This window comes from Artemia franciscana, chromosome 15 (assembly GCF_032884065.1).
Source record: "Artemia franciscana chromosome 15, ASM3288406v1, whole genome shotgun sequence".
Taxonomy (NCBI): Eukaryota; Metazoa; Arthropoda; class Branchiopoda; order Anostraca; family Artemiidae; genus Artemia; species Artemia franciscana.
In genome coordinates, this window is record NC_088877.1 from 18,572,888 (window position 1) to 18,590,646 (window position 17,759).

General features: G+C 37.3%; 1 protein-coding gene across 2 annotated transcripts in view; it reads right to left on the reverse strand.

Annotated features, from left to right (window-relative positions):
• The window catches only part of LOC136036132 (phosphatidylserine decarboxylase proenzyme, mitochondrial-like), a 63,755-nt gene that overhangs the window by 12,094 nt on the left and 33,902 nt on the right, over positions 1-17,759 (reverse strand). The window contains exons 1-3 of one of the 2 annotated variants that reach the window (XM_065718158.1): positions 17,333-17,534; positions 6,850-7,040; positions 272-508 (exon numbers count right to left, since the gene is read on the reverse strand). In XM_065718158.1, coding sequence (XP_065574230.1) covers positions 272-508; positions 6,850-7,040; positions 17,333-17,465 — 561 coding nt within the window. In that variant the 5' untranslated portion in view covers positions 17,466-17,534. Of the gene's footprint in view, positions 1-271; positions 509-6,849; positions 7,041-17,332; positions 17,535-17,759 lie in introns of those variants that run through there. The other variant, XM_065718157.1, reaches the window with a different exon arrangement.

Genomic DNA, 17,759 nt, shown 5'->3' on the forward strand with positions numbered 1-17,759 from the left:
CATAACACCTACTTATAAGCTGGACACAAATTGCGTATTTACGAGCCACACAAAACGGGTAAATTGTCTCCGTATTGTCCGTCCAAACTCAATTTTAAAATACAACTTATCATATGACTTTTCTCAAAGGATTATTGAGGGGGGGGGAATTAGATCAAATTAACATCTTTCTTTCTGTGAAAAAGTTGCACGAAGATACAAATCATCAGATTTGCACAGTAAATCGTACGGCTTATGCACAATATCAATGTATCTACTATTTTGAACTTACCACACAATTGGTTGGTGCAATAGGCCGCATGCCATCTTTCAAACCTCTTCTAAAGAACTCCCCAAGATTTTTATAATGGCGAAGATCTTCTACTTCAGCTTCATTGATATTGCATCCAAAAAGATCACAGTACCATGACAATAACGGTCGCCTTGCCCATATTGGAAGATCTACAGCATGAATCCAGCCCCAGGCTCGAGACAGGGCCCGAAGGGGAATCATACGATAACATTTTACCTGAAACAAGTAACTTCTATTATTCAGTAGCCATAGTATGAAGCATATCATTAGGAGGCATTGTTTTGAAACGGGGGCAGTTCCAAAAAGAAAGTATTTTAGATGTTCTCCACGAAGATTGTCTACGGAGAGTAGTAGGTACTCATTTCAGTGACTGCGTATCAAACAAAAAGCTGTGCAGCTTGATCCCTCTGTCGAGATCTACAATGAAAGAAAGGTTATTTCAGCTCTGGAACCTTTTTGGTACTTGTCGGTTATTCGAAACACACCCAAGAAGTGAAGTTAGGTTCATCCTAATGAAATACAACAAAACATAATGATAAAATAATACCTTAGACACAAAATTATGGAAACCTTACCTTACCTAAGCCCCCCCCCCCCTGATGTGCATAAAATAGCCCAAATTATACAATTCCAATACATTGTATCATCCGTCACTTGTTTCTGCAGCTATGAAACCGGTTTCCTGAGATGTAACCTAAGCGTAATTCTTGAATATGTTTCCAATAACCGACAAAAATCACCTATTTTTTCTAATCTACTAACTATTTACAAAGAAGAAGAAAAAACAAGTACCCTGTCTATACTACGTTCTAAATCTCCACCGCCTTCACCTTCCATACAAATAATAGAACCTAGGTAAGCGGAGCTAAGGCAATTTTCTCGGTTACTAAGATCATCTCTTTATCCAGTTTATTCTTAATTTAGGGTTCGTAAACAGAGTTTGGCAACAAAATTCAGAAAGTAATAAAAATTACAGGAACTACTTCAAGATACCATAATTTACCAGTCAGAAAATCTAATGACCAGATCAAACCTGAGCACTGCGCACAGGGGGTTAAAGGGGAACTTCCTTGGGGAGAAATTGTAGTCTAAAAATGCAGCATTTGCGTTTTTATCCTCCCTGCGATTGAAGAAAAGCATCATACACCCCACTAAGGATCAAACCTCGACGAACCCATGAATTGGACGAACAACAAAGAAAGTTTAGTCTGTGTGTGAACCGCAAATATTGCACATTCTTTTCAAAAGTAACCCAACTAAAAAGACAGATTTTTACGAGGGCGGAAAATTGTTTGCATATAAGAAATTTTTAGTAAATCTTTTGCTTTATTTTTTGAAGCGATGGCTGCTTTTATTGACGTGTTGCTGATGTTTGTTTTGATAAGTAATTACTAAGGCATCATTATATAAGTGTTTACTCTATATGCTTCTTTCTTTGCCATGACCCGAAGAGGCTTTGCCGTAATATCTATCTATCTATGTGTTGTATAAGTGCATGTTGCATTAGTGTCTCTGTAATTGCTATTAACAATAGTAGTATCGTCTCTATTAGTGCTGCATATCTTTTTTTGTCTATACCTAGAGCCTGGAAAAGTCCAATTTTAAGGTTCAAATTTTAACTTTCAGGGACAGGTTATTCAGATAAATTAAAAAAAAAAAGGTTTTTTCAAGTGAAAGTAAGGAGCAGCATTAAAACTGAAAACGAACAGAAATTATTGCGTACATCAGGGGATTGCTCCTCCTCAACACCTCGCTCTTTATGCTAAAGTTTTCTAGCACTTAAAAAACAATAAATTATTATTGTTCTATTTAAACGGACATAGTGTTTCAGGAGTTGTTCTTAAAGAATTGGGACAGAATTCAAACTTTAGCGTAAAGAGCGAGGCGTTGAGGACGAGCGACCCTCCTCATTTACGTAATAATTTCTTTTCGTTTTAGATTTAAATGTTGCTCCTTACTTTCACTTGAAAAGACTTGTATTTTTTACTTTATTTCTGATCGTTTTTTAAATAATACCGGGAAATCTGGCTACACCTCCACGGAAAAACCATCCTCCCCACGGATGAAAATTCCTGGTGAAAATTTACCCCGGACAATATAAGCGTAAAATTGAGTCGGCAAAGAGAAAGCAAGACATAAGAAGAATTTCGCATAGGAATTCTGGCAAATTCCATCAATGTAAAATTCCCCTGAAAAATTCAACCCCTGGAAACTTTCCTCCCCATGGAAAATTATCCCCGTGGAAAACCCCACCCGCAAAAAAAAAACACTCGAAAAATGTATGTATACTTCCTAACAACAAATACTATACGTAAACAATGGGCAGATTTTGTAACTTAAAGACCTTTCCCCAAGGGATGTGGGGGGAGGGGGTCATGATATCTTCAAAGAAGCAGTTATTCGGTCTTTCAAGTATGTTGAACAAAATGGCAATCTCAAAATTTTGATCAGACGATTTTGCGAAAAAGCGGCGTGGGGGGGGCGGTCTAGTTGCCCTCTAATTTTTTGTTACTCTAAAAGAGCACTAGAACTTTTGATTTCCGTTCAAATGAGCCCCCTCCTGATATTATAGGACCATTGGGTCGATACGATCACCCTTGGAAGAAAAAGCACATCTGTGATCTTTCTTCTGGCAAAAAATACAAAATTTCACATTTTTGCAGATAGTACGTTGAAACCTCTACAGCAGGGTTCTATCATTTGCTGAAACTGATGGAGTGATTTTCATTAAGATGCTATGACTTTTAGGGGGTGTTTCCCCTTTTTTCTAAAATCAGGCAAATTTTCCCAGGCTCGTAATCTTTCATTGGTAAGGCTGAAATTAATGAAACTTATATATTTGAAATCAGCATCTTTTGATATATCTATTGGTAACAAAATTTCACTTTTTAGAGTTTTGCTTACTTTTGAGCCGGGTTGCACCTTACTTACAGTCTGTTAGCACGAACTGTTTGATATAGATGGGCTGGGAGCAGATTGAGAATTCACCCCTTAATTTTCCCTTATTCAGGGGATAAGGTCGGACAACATTACAAGATTGGTTCTTCAGGAAGACAGATCCCCTCTTATTGCAGAAATATTTAGATATAACATAAAACATCCCTGGACACATGGAGTTTGTTTTTCAAAATAATTCAAATAAACCTTTTTTTTTAGTAGAATAAGGCATCCAGTTTTGAACGGGTAAGATGTAGCTAGTAATTTTCATAAATTATATTTTACCAAATATTAAGAAAAGGGATCTACCAAAGGTACTATTATTCTTTAGCTACCCAATGAAACCCCGTTTCAAACTTTCAATTCTACCATTAAACAAGAGCTAAGGCACTTGTGACGAGGCATGACGAGCTAAGAGCCAAGAAATCATATGGTAGGAGCTCTAACAAAATTCTATGAATCAATATATTGATTTAAAAGGAAAATAAGAGGCTTAATACCGGTCAGGATTTAAAATAAGAGCTCTGAGTCACGATGTCCTTCTAAATATCAAAATTCATTAAGATCCGATCACCCACTCGTATGTTATAAATACCTATTTTTTTCTAATTTTTCCTCTCCCTTTAGCCCCCCAGATGGTCGAATCTGGGAAAACGACTTTATCAAGTCAATTTGTGCAGCTCCCTGACACGCCTACCAATTTTCACCGTCCTAGCACGTCCAGAAGCACCAAACTCGCCAAATCACTGAACCCCTCCCCCCAACTCCCCCAAAGAGAGCGAATCCAGTACGGTTCCGTCAATCACGTATCAAGGACATTTGCTTATTCTATCCACCAAGCTTCATCCCGATTCCTCCACTCAAAGTGTTTTCCAAGATTTCCCCCTCCAACTCCCCCAAATGTCAAAAGATCTGGTCGGGATTTGAAATAAGAGCTCTGAGACATGAATTCCTTCTAAATATCAAATTTCATTAAGATCCGATCACCTATTCGTAAGATAAAAATAATCCAATTTTCACGTTTTCCAAGAATTCTGGTTTGCCCCTCCAATCCCCCCATATCACAGGATCCGGTTGGAATTTAAAATTAGAGCTTTAAAGCACAAGATCCTTCTAAATATCAAGTTTCATTAAGATCTGGTCACCCTTTCGTAAGTTACAAATACATCAATTTTCAAAATTACCCCCCCCCCCCCAACTCCACCAAAGAGAGCAGATCCGGTCCGGTTATGTCAGTCACGTATCTTAGACAGGTTTTTATTCTTCCCATCCAGTTTCATCCTTATCTCAACGCTGTAAGTATCTTCAAAGATTTCCGGCACCCCCCAACTGCCCTTCCCCAATTACACTGGATCCAGTTGAGATTTAAAATAAGAGATCTGAGTTACGAGGTCCTTCTAAATATGAAATTTCATTAAGATCCGATCACTCCTTCGTAAGTTGAAAATACGTCATTTTTTCTAATTTTTCAGAATTAAGCCCCCCCCCCCTCAATAGAGCGGATCCGTTCAAATTATATAAATCACGTATCTAAGACTTATGCTTATTTTTGCCACCAAGTTTCATCCCGATCCCTCCAATCTAAGCGCTTTCCATCATTTTAGTTTCCCCCACCCCAAACTCCCCCCAATGTCACCAGATCCGGTCACGACTTAAAATAAGAGCTTTGAGACACGATATCCTTCTAAATATCAAATTTCATTGAGATCCGACCACCCGTTCGTAAGTTAAAAATATCTCCTTTTTTTCAGAATTAACCCCCCCCCCCCAACTACCCCAAAGAGAGCAGATTCGGTCCGGTTATGTCAGTCACGTATCTTAGACAGATTTTTATTCTTCCCATCCAGTTTCATCCTGATCTCACCGCTTTAAGTATTTTCTAAGATTTCCGGTTCCCCCCAACTGCCCCCCCCCCAATAACGCTGGATCCGGTTGAGATTTAAAATAAGAGATCTAAGTTACAAGGTCCTTCTAAATACGAAGTTTCATGAAGATCCGATCACTCCTTCGTAAGTTAAAAATACGCCATTTTTTCTAATTTTTCAGAATTAACCCCCCCCCCCCAATATAGCGGATCCATTCCAATTATGTAAATCGCGTATCTAAGACTTCTGCTTATTTTTTCCACCAAGTTACATCCCGATTCCTTCAATCTAAGCGTTTTCCATCATTTTAGGTTCCCCCACCCCAAACTTCCCCCAATGTCACCAGATCCGGTCGAAACTTAAAATAAGAGCTTTGAGACACGATATCCTTCTAAATATCAAATTTCATTGAGATCCGATCGCCCGTTATTAAGTTAAAAATACCTGATTTTTTTAATTTTTCACAATTAACCCCCCCCCCCCCCAACTACCCCAAAGAGAGCAGATCCGGTCCGGTTATGTCAGTCACGTATCTTGAGATTTACGGTTCCCCCTCAACTGCCCCTCCCCCAATTACGCTGGATCCGGTTGAGATTTAAAATAAGATATCTGAGTTACGAGGTCCTTCTAAATATGAAGTTTAATGACGATCCGATCACTCCTTCGTAAGTTAAAAATACGTCATTTTTTCAAATTTGTCAGAATTACCCCCCCCCCCCTAATAAAGCGGATCCGTTCCAATTATGTAAATCACGTATCTAAGACTTCTGCTTATTTTTCCCACCAAGTTTCATCCCTATCCCTCCAATCTAAGTGTTTTCCAAGATTTTAGGTTTCTCCCTTCCAACCCCCCCCCCCCCAATATCACCACATCCGGTCGGGATTTAAAATAACAGCTCTGTGACACGATATCCTTCCGAATATCAAATTTCATTAAGATCTGATCAACCGTTCGTAAGTTAAAAATACTTCATTTTTTTATTTTTTCCGAATTAACGGCCCCCCACTCTCCCCCCCCCACAGATGGGCAAATCGGGAAAACAACTATTTCTAATTTAATCTGGTCCGGTCCCTGATACGCCTGCCAAATCTCATCGTCCTAGCTTACCTGGAAGTGCCTAGAGTAGCAAAACCGGGACCGACAGACCGACATAATTTGCGATTGCTATGTCACTTGGTTAATACCAAGTGCCATAAAAACGAATATTGATTAATGTCTAACCTGATGTCGATTGGAACTTTTTTTTCTTTAAATTAAATAGTTCTCAGAATGCGGACATAACAAACACATATACCACAGGCTTTAATTAAATGACGTCGATACTGTATTGAGACTAGCCAAAAGGCGGTACGTTACCCTATAACTGCGTGAAATTGGCGACAATAAGCATAGTACATTCCGTTATTAGCCGAACACCCTTAGAGGGCCCAGGCTTTTCAATTACGAATATTTTTATTATTTTCGTCCCTCGAAAATGAAGAATAAACAAGATTATTCCATAAATGTTGTAAATTTAAAATTATAGCCACCTCTTAGCCCCTAATATAACACTAATTTGTCAATTTCGATAAATTTGCCCCTTCCCGTGAAGCCTTAAGATTTGGAATTTGTTTTGAACTTTAAACTGTGTCCCCCCATCTCAAGGTAAATTTCTGCAAATGTGCCTTAACGACGGCCATTCTTACATTTAAAATTTTATACACCGATACTTTCTAATTTTGTTTCACCTAACATGGAAACCAGTGTTGCCTTACCTCCCAGTCTTGAGCAATGAGATCAGGAGTCTCAAGAGGGTCTTTTTTTCGTCTCCGTAGTTGCTGCAACGCCACCAGAAGCACAACTCCGATACTGGTCAGGCCCAATGATAGTGGAATGAATCGCAGCTTGCGCCAATATTTACGCCACCCATACGTTGATGTTTGTGGTGAAAGCTGCCGTTCCTGAGCTATAAAGAAATGAAGAAACACCTTGTAAATTCATCATAGATTGTTATACTGTCAGATAGGACAAGGTAACTGTACCTTGTCCAAACGTCCAAGAAGGGGAGAATAAACCTCCCAAAGAACTGTCAAAAATCTTAAATATATACATATTGTTGATTGTTGTGGAGTTGATTCCATCGTCTATTTTTGGCGAAGTTTAAATCAAAACGAAAAGAAGAAAAAAATAAGGTCTTCATGGGTTTTCAAACCATGTGGTTCCACAAAGAGTTTTCCTTAAGGCGCAATTTACTGTCTTCATCTTTTCCTTAATCACAGTCTAACGCAAGCATTGACCTAATGAAGAACGAATTTTCACCAAAATTCTTTGTATGCTTGTTTTCCTCGCGTCAGAACGGATGGTCACAGAAACTTAGGGGAAGGCTCGACCGTTCGAAAATTAAAATTATATTGTTCTTCTAAAGGCTAAAACCGATCTGATGGTAAATTGCAACCCAATTGAAGGCGCAAGTGCCCCCAGGTGGTCTCCTCCAGTCCTCGATGGCATCAGGCCAAAATTACTACTACTATTACTAACAACTTACCGCATTACCCAGCCACTTGAGGCCAACACAACTACGCACGCTCCTCCTCCATCCCAACCTATTCGAAGCCTCCCTCTTTACACCCTGCCAGGAAGTTCTCATTTCCTTTAAATCTTTCTTTATGACATCCTCCCACCCAAGAAAAGGACGACCTGCTTTCCGTTTAGCCCTAGACGGTTGGCCGAAAAGGATAATCTTCGACAATCTGTCATCCTTCATCCATAGAAGAGTGCCCTAGCCATCTAAACTTTTCTTTCATTATAGCCATAGAAAGCGGGATTGAACCACATTTTTCCTATAACCTACTGTTTGAAATATGGTCAGTTAGCCACGTACCCAGAACAATCCGAAGACAATTTCTCTGGAAAACATCTAGCAAATCTTCAGCCGCTTTTCGGAGCGCCATTACTTCAGAAGCCATATTTGACCACTGTTCTGATCGTGTATTACAGACTTTCTATATGTATTACAGACATTGATGTTGTACTAAATATTCTAATCAAGTTTTACAAACTTTTCTTCTTATTCTTCTGAATTTTTTTTTAACTGTGAGTCTTGGCTATTCTGCTTTTAACATTTTCACAACTCCCACCGTCTTTACTAATAATATTACCAAGGTAAGCAAAGCTACCCACCAGATCATTTTTTCGTTACCCAACGTCACCTTTTCATCTTCACTTATTCCTAGCCTTAGTGACTTAATCTCCTTAACATTAATTTTCAAACCTATTCTAGCACCCTGAACTTGCAAAACCTCTAAAATTTCATTCATTTTGCTCACACTTTCATCTAGGATGCTTAAATCATCAGCATAATCTAAGTCCAGGGGATTTTTTCCTCCCCATTTTCCATGATTTCCCAATGCATTTCCTGTGCTTCTTAAGACGAAGTCCATCAAAATGATCCATATAAAGGGGGACACAGACACCTTGTCAGAAATCCTTATATAGGAAACTTCCCGTCCCTTGGCTTGAACAACAAGGGAAATATATTGGCTTGAAAATCTAGAAAAGTTGCTGCAATATTCTTCATATACGGCATTTTTTTTCTTTTCTTTTGTTTCTTTTCCGCAGCTAGCTTGGCACTGGAACATCACAGAGTGTTGTTTAATGGCTCATTTTAAAGGAAATTGCTACATCTAGTGCCTTTTGTTATTAAAAACAAAATAGTTTTTAAAATAGAATAATTTTTTACCAAAAACTCCATTTTTCTATAGAACTGTAGTAGCTTATGTTATTATAACATCAGGAATCATCGGATTCAGCTGATAAAGCATCCGATTCAGATAAAACAAGCACCTTTTGAGAATTATTATAGTAAAGAACAAACCCAAGCCCAAGCGAACTGAACCCAGTGGTTATTCATATAATCTTGATTACTTTAGCTAGGAGGTAACTAAAACAAGTTTATATTTTAAATTTAAGAAATATTGCTTTAAATCAATATATCCCCAACGGGGAATCGAACCCCGTCTTGTAGCGTGACAAGTGGGTAAGCTTACCATTGTACCATCGAAGACTTATGATACGTAAGTTACACATAAGATATGATAATAAATTCGTTAATACACCAAAAAACATATAAGGAATCGGTCTAGTTAGACTCGGTTAGGACTCGGGTTTAGTTAGGAATTAGTTAGGATTATAAGGAATCGGTCTGGTTAATTATACATGGTGATTATGTAAGTTTCATCGGTATCATAGCTGTAGAGAAGGCTGAAGCCTAGTAAAGAACAAACCATGGCACATATTGGGCTTAAGTTTGATGCCACGTTCTCTAATAATCATCTCTTACTATTCCAAATAAGAAACAGCCATAGGATTTTTCCTGTTAGTAATCCGGGTTGCAGCGGTAGCTAGCAGCATGGTAAGAAACGATCACGTCCCATTCTAAGAAATAAAATTACCCATAACTCCTAAAACTAGAGCAAGGTAAAAAAAAAAATAGAAGCACATTACTAGAACCACCTTGTCCAATACCATATTTAGGAAACTAACTGTGCTTTGTCTTGAACCACGAGGAATTTATTATTAAAAAAATTCCAAAGGGTCGTTGAAACGGCTTTATAAGGGTCAGAATTTACATAAAGAATCGATACAGTTCATTCCACCAAAGAAATTTGATCCCTTGCCCATATTAATCTAAATAACTAAAATTTATTTTTAAAATTTTAAATTCAAAAGATATTGCTTTAAATTCAATATATAAAGAGTTCTCCCAGACCGGGAACCGAACCCCGCTCTCCCGCGTGACAAGTGGGTATCAGAGACTTATGAAATGTAAGTTACATATAAGACATGATAATAAATTCGTTAAAACACTAAAAAATTAGAAGGAATCGGTCTGGTTAACTATAAATGGTGATTATGTAAGTTTCATCAATATCATAGCTGTAGAGATGGCTGAAACCTAGTAAAGAACAAGCCATGGCACCAATTGACCTTAGGCTGAAGCTCGTCTCTTACTATTCCAAATAAGAAATAGCCATAGGCTTTTTGCTGTTGGTAATCCAATTTACAGCGGCAGCTAGCAACCTAGTAAGAAACGATCACGTCCCATACTAAGAAATACAATTATCCATAACTCCTAAAACTAGTCAGATCAAAAAACAAGCACACTATTAGAACCATCTTGAACCATCTACCCCTCTGTAGGAAACTTACTGTCCTTTGGCTTGAATAACGCGGAATTCATTATTCGAAGAATTCTCAAGGGTCATTGATATTGGATTTAAGGCTGAATACTCATTCTTCAATTTGGGATATAAGATTCTGATGAACTTAGGGATTGGTGTATAATTAGCTCCTTTCTTTCAGAATGGAGCTGTTATTCTATAGGAGGCAACGCTAGAGCGCTGCCTCTGATAAGAACGATAGCTAGCACAAATTTACAGATTCTACTTCTGTTAGAAACTTGGCTAGTTGACAACATAGAAATGTCTTATTCCTATTACTCCTTTCTTTCAGTTTGTGAATTGAATGTTGTTGTACACAGGAAACGTCTTAACTATTTGCACATTCCCCTCACAGAATTAGGCTTAAGGAAATCAGCAAAAAAATACTGTTAAATTAGTATAAAATCAAAATTACTGTAAATATTGTTCTAATAAAAAGAACGAACTCTAGCCTATATGGTAGCTAGCAACCTAGTAGGAGACGATCACATCCAATACTAAGAAATAAAACAGACAATAACTTTTAAAAATAGTTTTACATAGAGGATCGATAAAGTTCATTGTAATAATTTATATAAGGCAGTATCAAAATCTAAGATTATATGACAAATTATTGCGCTAACAGTCGAGAGTTCGTACAAGAAACTAAGTGATTATGTAGAAAAAGTATCAAGAAGAATCGATTGTAATAGTCAAGGCGTCATCTATGGTGATAGCAATAGCAGAGTTTCTGTCGATGAAAATACAATAATGAAGTTATTTGGTGGGAGCCTTGATAAGATAGCTAACATCAAGGATGTATACCCCACAATGCATTGTGACTGTTACGAGCAGATAAAGACAAAATACCAATTGAATTCTCTAAGATCCCTTTCAAGTAGGAAAGATTGTGATGTAATGTTGTAATAATTTTAGAACAAGTGATTGATTGTACAGGCTGGAACGAGGATGTCCATAGATTCATTCTCTGTCTGTAATTGCTGTGCTCGAAAAATGTTGAAAAGTCAGGAGAATGTCCCATCGGTGTTAAATAACTTTCATACCGACTGTACACAGGAATGTATAATGTGTCTCAACAAGTTCAAAATTTTCGATGATTCGATCTATAATGCCTTAATTTATGATAGTCAGATTAGGGTAGGTAACTGCGTTGAAGACACTTACAACAGAACTTGTTGACGGCCTTGATTTAATACAAAACCTGCAGCTAACCTCATTTCCTATCTTAACCTCAACAGCGTTATTCTCATACATAGCACATAACAATAATGTTTTGATCAAAACAAACAAAATGATCGGAAAAAGTGTTTCCAGGGGCGAGATGGTAGGTGCAGCCTCCCAGTTTGAAAAAAAATTCATTTAGTTTCCAATAAAGTGCAAATGATATTTTATCAATAGGGGGGGGGGGGGGGGTTGAATATTGGCAAAATTGATCTCATCTATTGAGTTATGTGTGTTTCAATTTCGCCTTTGTTGTTCATTTTCTTTTTTTGTACTTCCTTGTTAGCTAGTACACACTCGAGAATTTGTATCAAACAGTTCGTGGTAACGAACTGTAGTAAGGAGCGACCCGGCTTAATAGTAACCAAAACTTAAAAAATTGAATTTTTATACCAATAGCTACATCAAACTTAAAACGAACAGAAATTACTTTGTATATGAAAGGGGCTGCTTCCTCATCAACGCCCCGCTCTTTACGCTAAAGTTTTTTACTGTTTTAAAAGATAGAGTTAAGAGAAAGAGTCAAACCTTAGCGTAAAGAGCGGGGCGTTGATGAGGAAGCAGCCCCTTTCATATACAAAGTAATTTCTGTTCGTTTTAAGCTTTAATGCCGCTCCTTACTTTCCGTTAAAAAAAAGTTTTTTTTTTTTATTTAGTTTTCACAAGCATAAGACAATAACCTGCTTCACTGTCTTCATACCAGACAATTAGCTTCGGCTCGATTGGAAACTACATTGTAGCTATATCTTAATTAAGTATTTAGTTGGTATTTTGGTTAGGTGAAGTTAGTTCAGCTTACGCATCTAATATAATACGGTCTGGGCGGCCCCCTTCCATAATTCTTTGTTATAGTTTCCAGAGTTATGTCACTAACTATTCTATTTTCATCACATTTTGGTATATTTCATTATGATTAACTTCAATTCTTGAGTGTGTATTAGCTAACAAGGAAGTGTCCCTGTTTTCTATTTGGATTCTTTAAATTAAGTTCCACTTCTACTTGAACAATTTTTTAATTCTAAATAAAATCAAAGAGAAATGTATGTCAAATTGTGAACTTAATTGAGTTAAAACCACTGGCAAGGCCAAACCAAGTCCCTTCCCTTGGAAAGGTTCAGTTCCTATAAAACAAAGCCAAATCCAGTAATACAATTAAATTCAATTGATTAAAAGTGCGTTATTCAGCTATTATGCTTATTTAAAGAATTTACTTCAATTCAGGTATTTGCAGTTGTAGCATAAAAATGGAATGCTGTGTTTTAATGAATGGCGAACGTTCCACGGTTAACAGCAACCAATTTGCAAATAGTGAACATAGAATTCAAAAGACAAACCTGAATAAAAAAGAAACAAAAACACTTTTATTTCATCATGAGTTTAAAAACATTTGCTTAAGTACAACAAAGACTGTATGCTAGATTTTGAATGCAGAAACACTGGTAAATTGGACGACTTGCGCTGGAAACCTAATCAATATAAAAGACAATTTTCTCCCATCAAAACTCAACAACTAATAAAATATCAGACACGTGAACTCGATACTGATTTTTAATTGAGCAAAGAAACTAGACCCAAGAAACCGGTTGACGTAGAGGTTAGCTAACAGATAATAAAACACATAGTAAAGAATGCGGACATATTCGCATGGCGAATAAGGCTCCCTATAAAAAAGCGTCCGTTGGTCGCTTAAACAAGCTATCCACGTTGTCAATCCATGCTATTCCACGTTATCAATTGAATTGTATAAGATAGGAGTTTACCGAATGAATGAAAAGTAGCGGCATTATTTGTCATCTGCTATAAAGGGCCGGACACAAGTCATTTTTTTTGGCATTGATTTCAGCAAATCAGTGGGCAAACGATAGCGGTACAGAAATAGTGTTTTTTTGCACGAGATTTCCAAAACTAAACATCAAGGACATCAAAAGCCAACTCCAGTTTATCAATAGTTGCATGATTGATCTGAATATGACTCAAGGAGAACCGGCGTTTCCCCCGGAAAATTTCCCCTGCAGAAAATTTCTCCTCGCTGAAAATTTCCCAGTGGAAAATCTCCCAGCAGGAAAATCCTCTCCAAAAAAGCCCTCCCATGGAAAATTTCCCCACAAGCAGAATTGAGAAGCCAAAGAGAAAGTGCAAAATAGATACCTCAAAATTCGATCAGATTTCCTAATGGATAACAAAGGGACTAGATATTAAAACAACTTTAGAACAGAGACTGTTTGGTCTCCAATCACTTTCGACTCAGAAATCTTAGTTCTGATCGGACTAAAACTCTCAATATCTGATCGAATGAGCATCATCCGAAGTTTCTAGGACTATGAGGTGGAGGTGAGGATGAGGAAAGGGCAGCCGCCCTTTTATGCGAAATAAATTTTGCTCATTTTGGGGTTTAAAGTTACTCTTTGCTTTCATAATAACAGTTTAGACCAGAAATAATTCTTCCTCTTCCTTTGAACTAATCCTGTATTTACCTGAAAGCCCAATGACAGTTAGGATGTTTTGGCATTAAAATACATCCTTTTAGGGCATCTGCCCCTTTCCAAACAACAAAACGAGCAGATAACCCTACTGTAGAGCTTTAAAGCTCTGTAAAGATAAATGTTTACAATTGTGTATAGTACTTATTCCATATACCCACCACACTCAAGAAGTGAAGTTAGGCTAATCCTAATAAAAAATACCAAAATATGACGAAAATATAATAGTTCAAAAACAAATTTGGGCTATAAATTTGCATATTAGGTGGGGGGGTTAAAGTATAGCAGGACTCCATACAAAATGTGTTAGCTACCATTATGTTGCATATGATGAAGTAAGAATTGTTTTCTAACTTCAGGCAGTCCAAATATTTACCCCCCCCCCCCTAATGTGCAAATACATAACCAAAATTATGCGAGTCTAATATATTCTGTCATTCACCATTTGTTTTCCACTGAGCGTCAGCTAATTGTCTCTTATCATAGACAGATGAAACCGGTTTGTAGTCGAGTTTCACACAGCGTAATTCTGGAGTGTGTGAGGGGGGTGTAAGAGATAAGTACCTTGTGCATTTTTTGCCAAAGAATGATCATGTATAAAATCAACAGGAAGTAAAACAACACGGGGTCCTTATGTATTATACGCCAATCACTCACGTTTATGCTGTGTAAAACTCGCGAACAAGCAGGTTTCTTCGTTTAGTTTCTTTCAGCTTAGCGTGAGACAAGACAAAGACAAGTGACAGAATAGATAGGAAATATATAATTTGGGCTATACATTTGCACACTGGGGGTGGGGGTGGGGGGAGTAAAATATTCGGATAGTTTTTATGCAATAAATAACATTTTATGATATTTGGTTGGGATTGAACGTCAAAGAAACAGGTTCTAATTAAATGAAGCACTTGAGTGCTTGGCGTAAAAAACACAAGTACTACTACTACTACTACTACTACTACTACTACTACTACTACTACTACTACTACTACTACTAGTAGTACTACTACTACTACTAATAACTCACCACAGCACCAACCCGGCTGGGGCCAACACAGTTACGCACGCTTCTCCTTCAGCCCGATCTATTCAAAGCCTCCCTCCTTACACCCTCCAAAGAAGTTCGCATTTCCTTTAGATCTTTATTTATGACATCCTCCCACCTCAGACGAGGGCGACCTTTTTTCAAATTAGCCCTAGACGGTTGTCCAAAAAGGACATCTTTGGGAATCTGTCATCCTTCGTCCGCAGAACGTGGCCTACCCATCTCAAACTTTATTTCATTATAGCACTAGAAAGCGGGATTCAACCACATTTTTCATACAGCCTACAGTTTGAAATACTGCCAGTCAGCCGGGTACCCAGAACAATGCGTAGGCAATTTCTCTGGGAAACATCTAGTAAATGTTCATTTGCTTTTCGGAGCGCCCATGCTTCAGAGCCATATTTAACCACTGTCATCACTGTAGCTTACAATATTCTAATCTTGGTTTGCAGACTTATCTTCCAATTCTTCCAAACTTTTTTTTCGTCTGTGAAAAAAAAACATGAGCCTTGGCTATTCTACTTTTAATATCTTCGCTGCCCCCACCGTCTTTACTAGTAATACTACCAAGGTGAGTAAACCTACTCACCTAATCAATCTTTCGGAATTCCGTAGCTTGAACTTAGTCTGTTTTTGTACTGAATTATCTGATTGTTTTAAGTTTGACTTGCTTATTCATTCTAATTTCTGTTCGTTGTAGATTTCATTCATCCGTTCAGTCCTTTCTGATCAAAGAAATTAGGCAATTCTTGCTCAAAACACCTATTCAAATAAGATGTTTCTAACTTTCTAATGTTCACCACGGCAATCCGCAGCTTGGACTTGGATCATTTAGCACTGAGACAGCATATATTTGTTCTGCACCACGCCATTGAAATTCCAATGCTAGAACTTAGATAGTTTTCACACCGAACTATTTATTGTGAAAGTCTGAGCTCATTTTTGCATCGAATCAGGAGATAGCTCTTTTTTAAACCGAGTCAAGACTTAGCTTATTTTTGCACGGAGTCACCGGAATTCCGTAGCTTGAACTTAGTCTGTTTTTGCGTTGAGTTAAACTTCAAGATACGATAGCCAACCCTTTGCCTGAGGCAATTTCTGCATTTTTTAAGCCAAAATCTTATTCTTTACCACAGTTATATTTTTGGTTTCATACAATCATGATTGAAAATGTTTTGATTCGCAACTATCACCTGACAATTCCGCGAAAACTAACTTAGCTAAAACTAAGAAGAAATAATTATGTTGACATGCATAATTCGCCTGTTAATTTAAAACAAATAAAAAAAAACACAATGAAATCGGGTAAAGTTTTTATCAAGACAGAATGTGTCATCACAGCTGAGGCAGATTGTTTCAATTTCTTAGCGGTTTTGTAGCCTACTGGATTAAGTCTACAGCTACAGCTTCGTCTTAACAGCCGGACCCTTAAATTTTAGAGAAAAAAAATCATCATAAATCGAACCTGTCTTAATCGACGGTAACGGTAAATTTGGCATTGTCAAGTTTAACATCGTTGACGATCAAATTAGTTTCTATATTGACTTTTTAAAAAGAAGATTCAACAGTCATCTAAAGTCTCGATAAAAGACTACCGGATAATCAGGTATTTAATGCATGGCGTTGCGAATTTATGAATATTAAATAAAAAATAAAAAAAACAACAACAAAAACCTCGTAGTCAGTCAGATTGGATTTGGAATAGCCTAGTTTATTTATCAGAAATTTATGGGGGGGCAATGGGTTTTCGTTTACGGGTGTTTTAAATAGACTTTTCTTCTCTGATTGTTATAATAATGTATTGTTAATGTCATATTATATTTAGCCGGGAAACTAAAGCGACAACAGACCCAGGTTGAGATTACGGGACATGGGTAGTCAGTATTTTTGTTTTTTTCCGACTAAAATGACGTAAGCTATTTTATTCATATCATTTAATTTACCTTAAAAACTAAGTCAGCAAATCTTTGCGACCCGCGTCAAGATTTTAATAACATAATGTCTTGACCTAGAGGCGAACATAAGGTCATTTCCCCCATATCTGTCTTTTCTGGTTAATAGACCTACTCAATAACCTTCAATTTTTTAATTAAGGGGGGAGGGACAAGGGCCAACCTTTCTCTAGTGGGACAAAAACAAAGGGCCGAGGCAATTTTTTTTAGCATTTCCCGGTTACTGTTAATCTTCATGAGAGTATATTTCATAAATATTAAAACTTACAGGCAGGTGAAGCCCCTGATCATCTGCTAAGTATAGCCCTGATTTCACAGCTTGAAACAAAATTTTGCATACGTACTTTGGTGATAAAGTTTGCCTGGAGTTCCAATTATTTTTGACTTTGTTCTTCTAAGCCTTTTTAACTGAATTCTCGGTACTTTAAAACATGAACCAATATACTTCATATGATCCCATTTCACCATATAAACCATATTAAAATGAACGTTACAGCAGCCGACAGCTAAAACGTAGTAAACAGAACAACAGGCAACAAGGAACTAGAAAAAAATCTATGGTGATTAGAGCCTCCTGCGCGGAAAAAATTTGCGCACGATAGCTCATTTGAAGTGGCATACATCTGAATCTGATATTGTTTCGCAACGGGATCTGTAAATGAGTACAGAATCATGGATTTTCAAAACATATCGATAGAATCAAAAGACAAGACTTTGCTCTCAACGACAGAATATACAAGTGCCCCTTGGAGAACAGCACTTTTCCTTGAT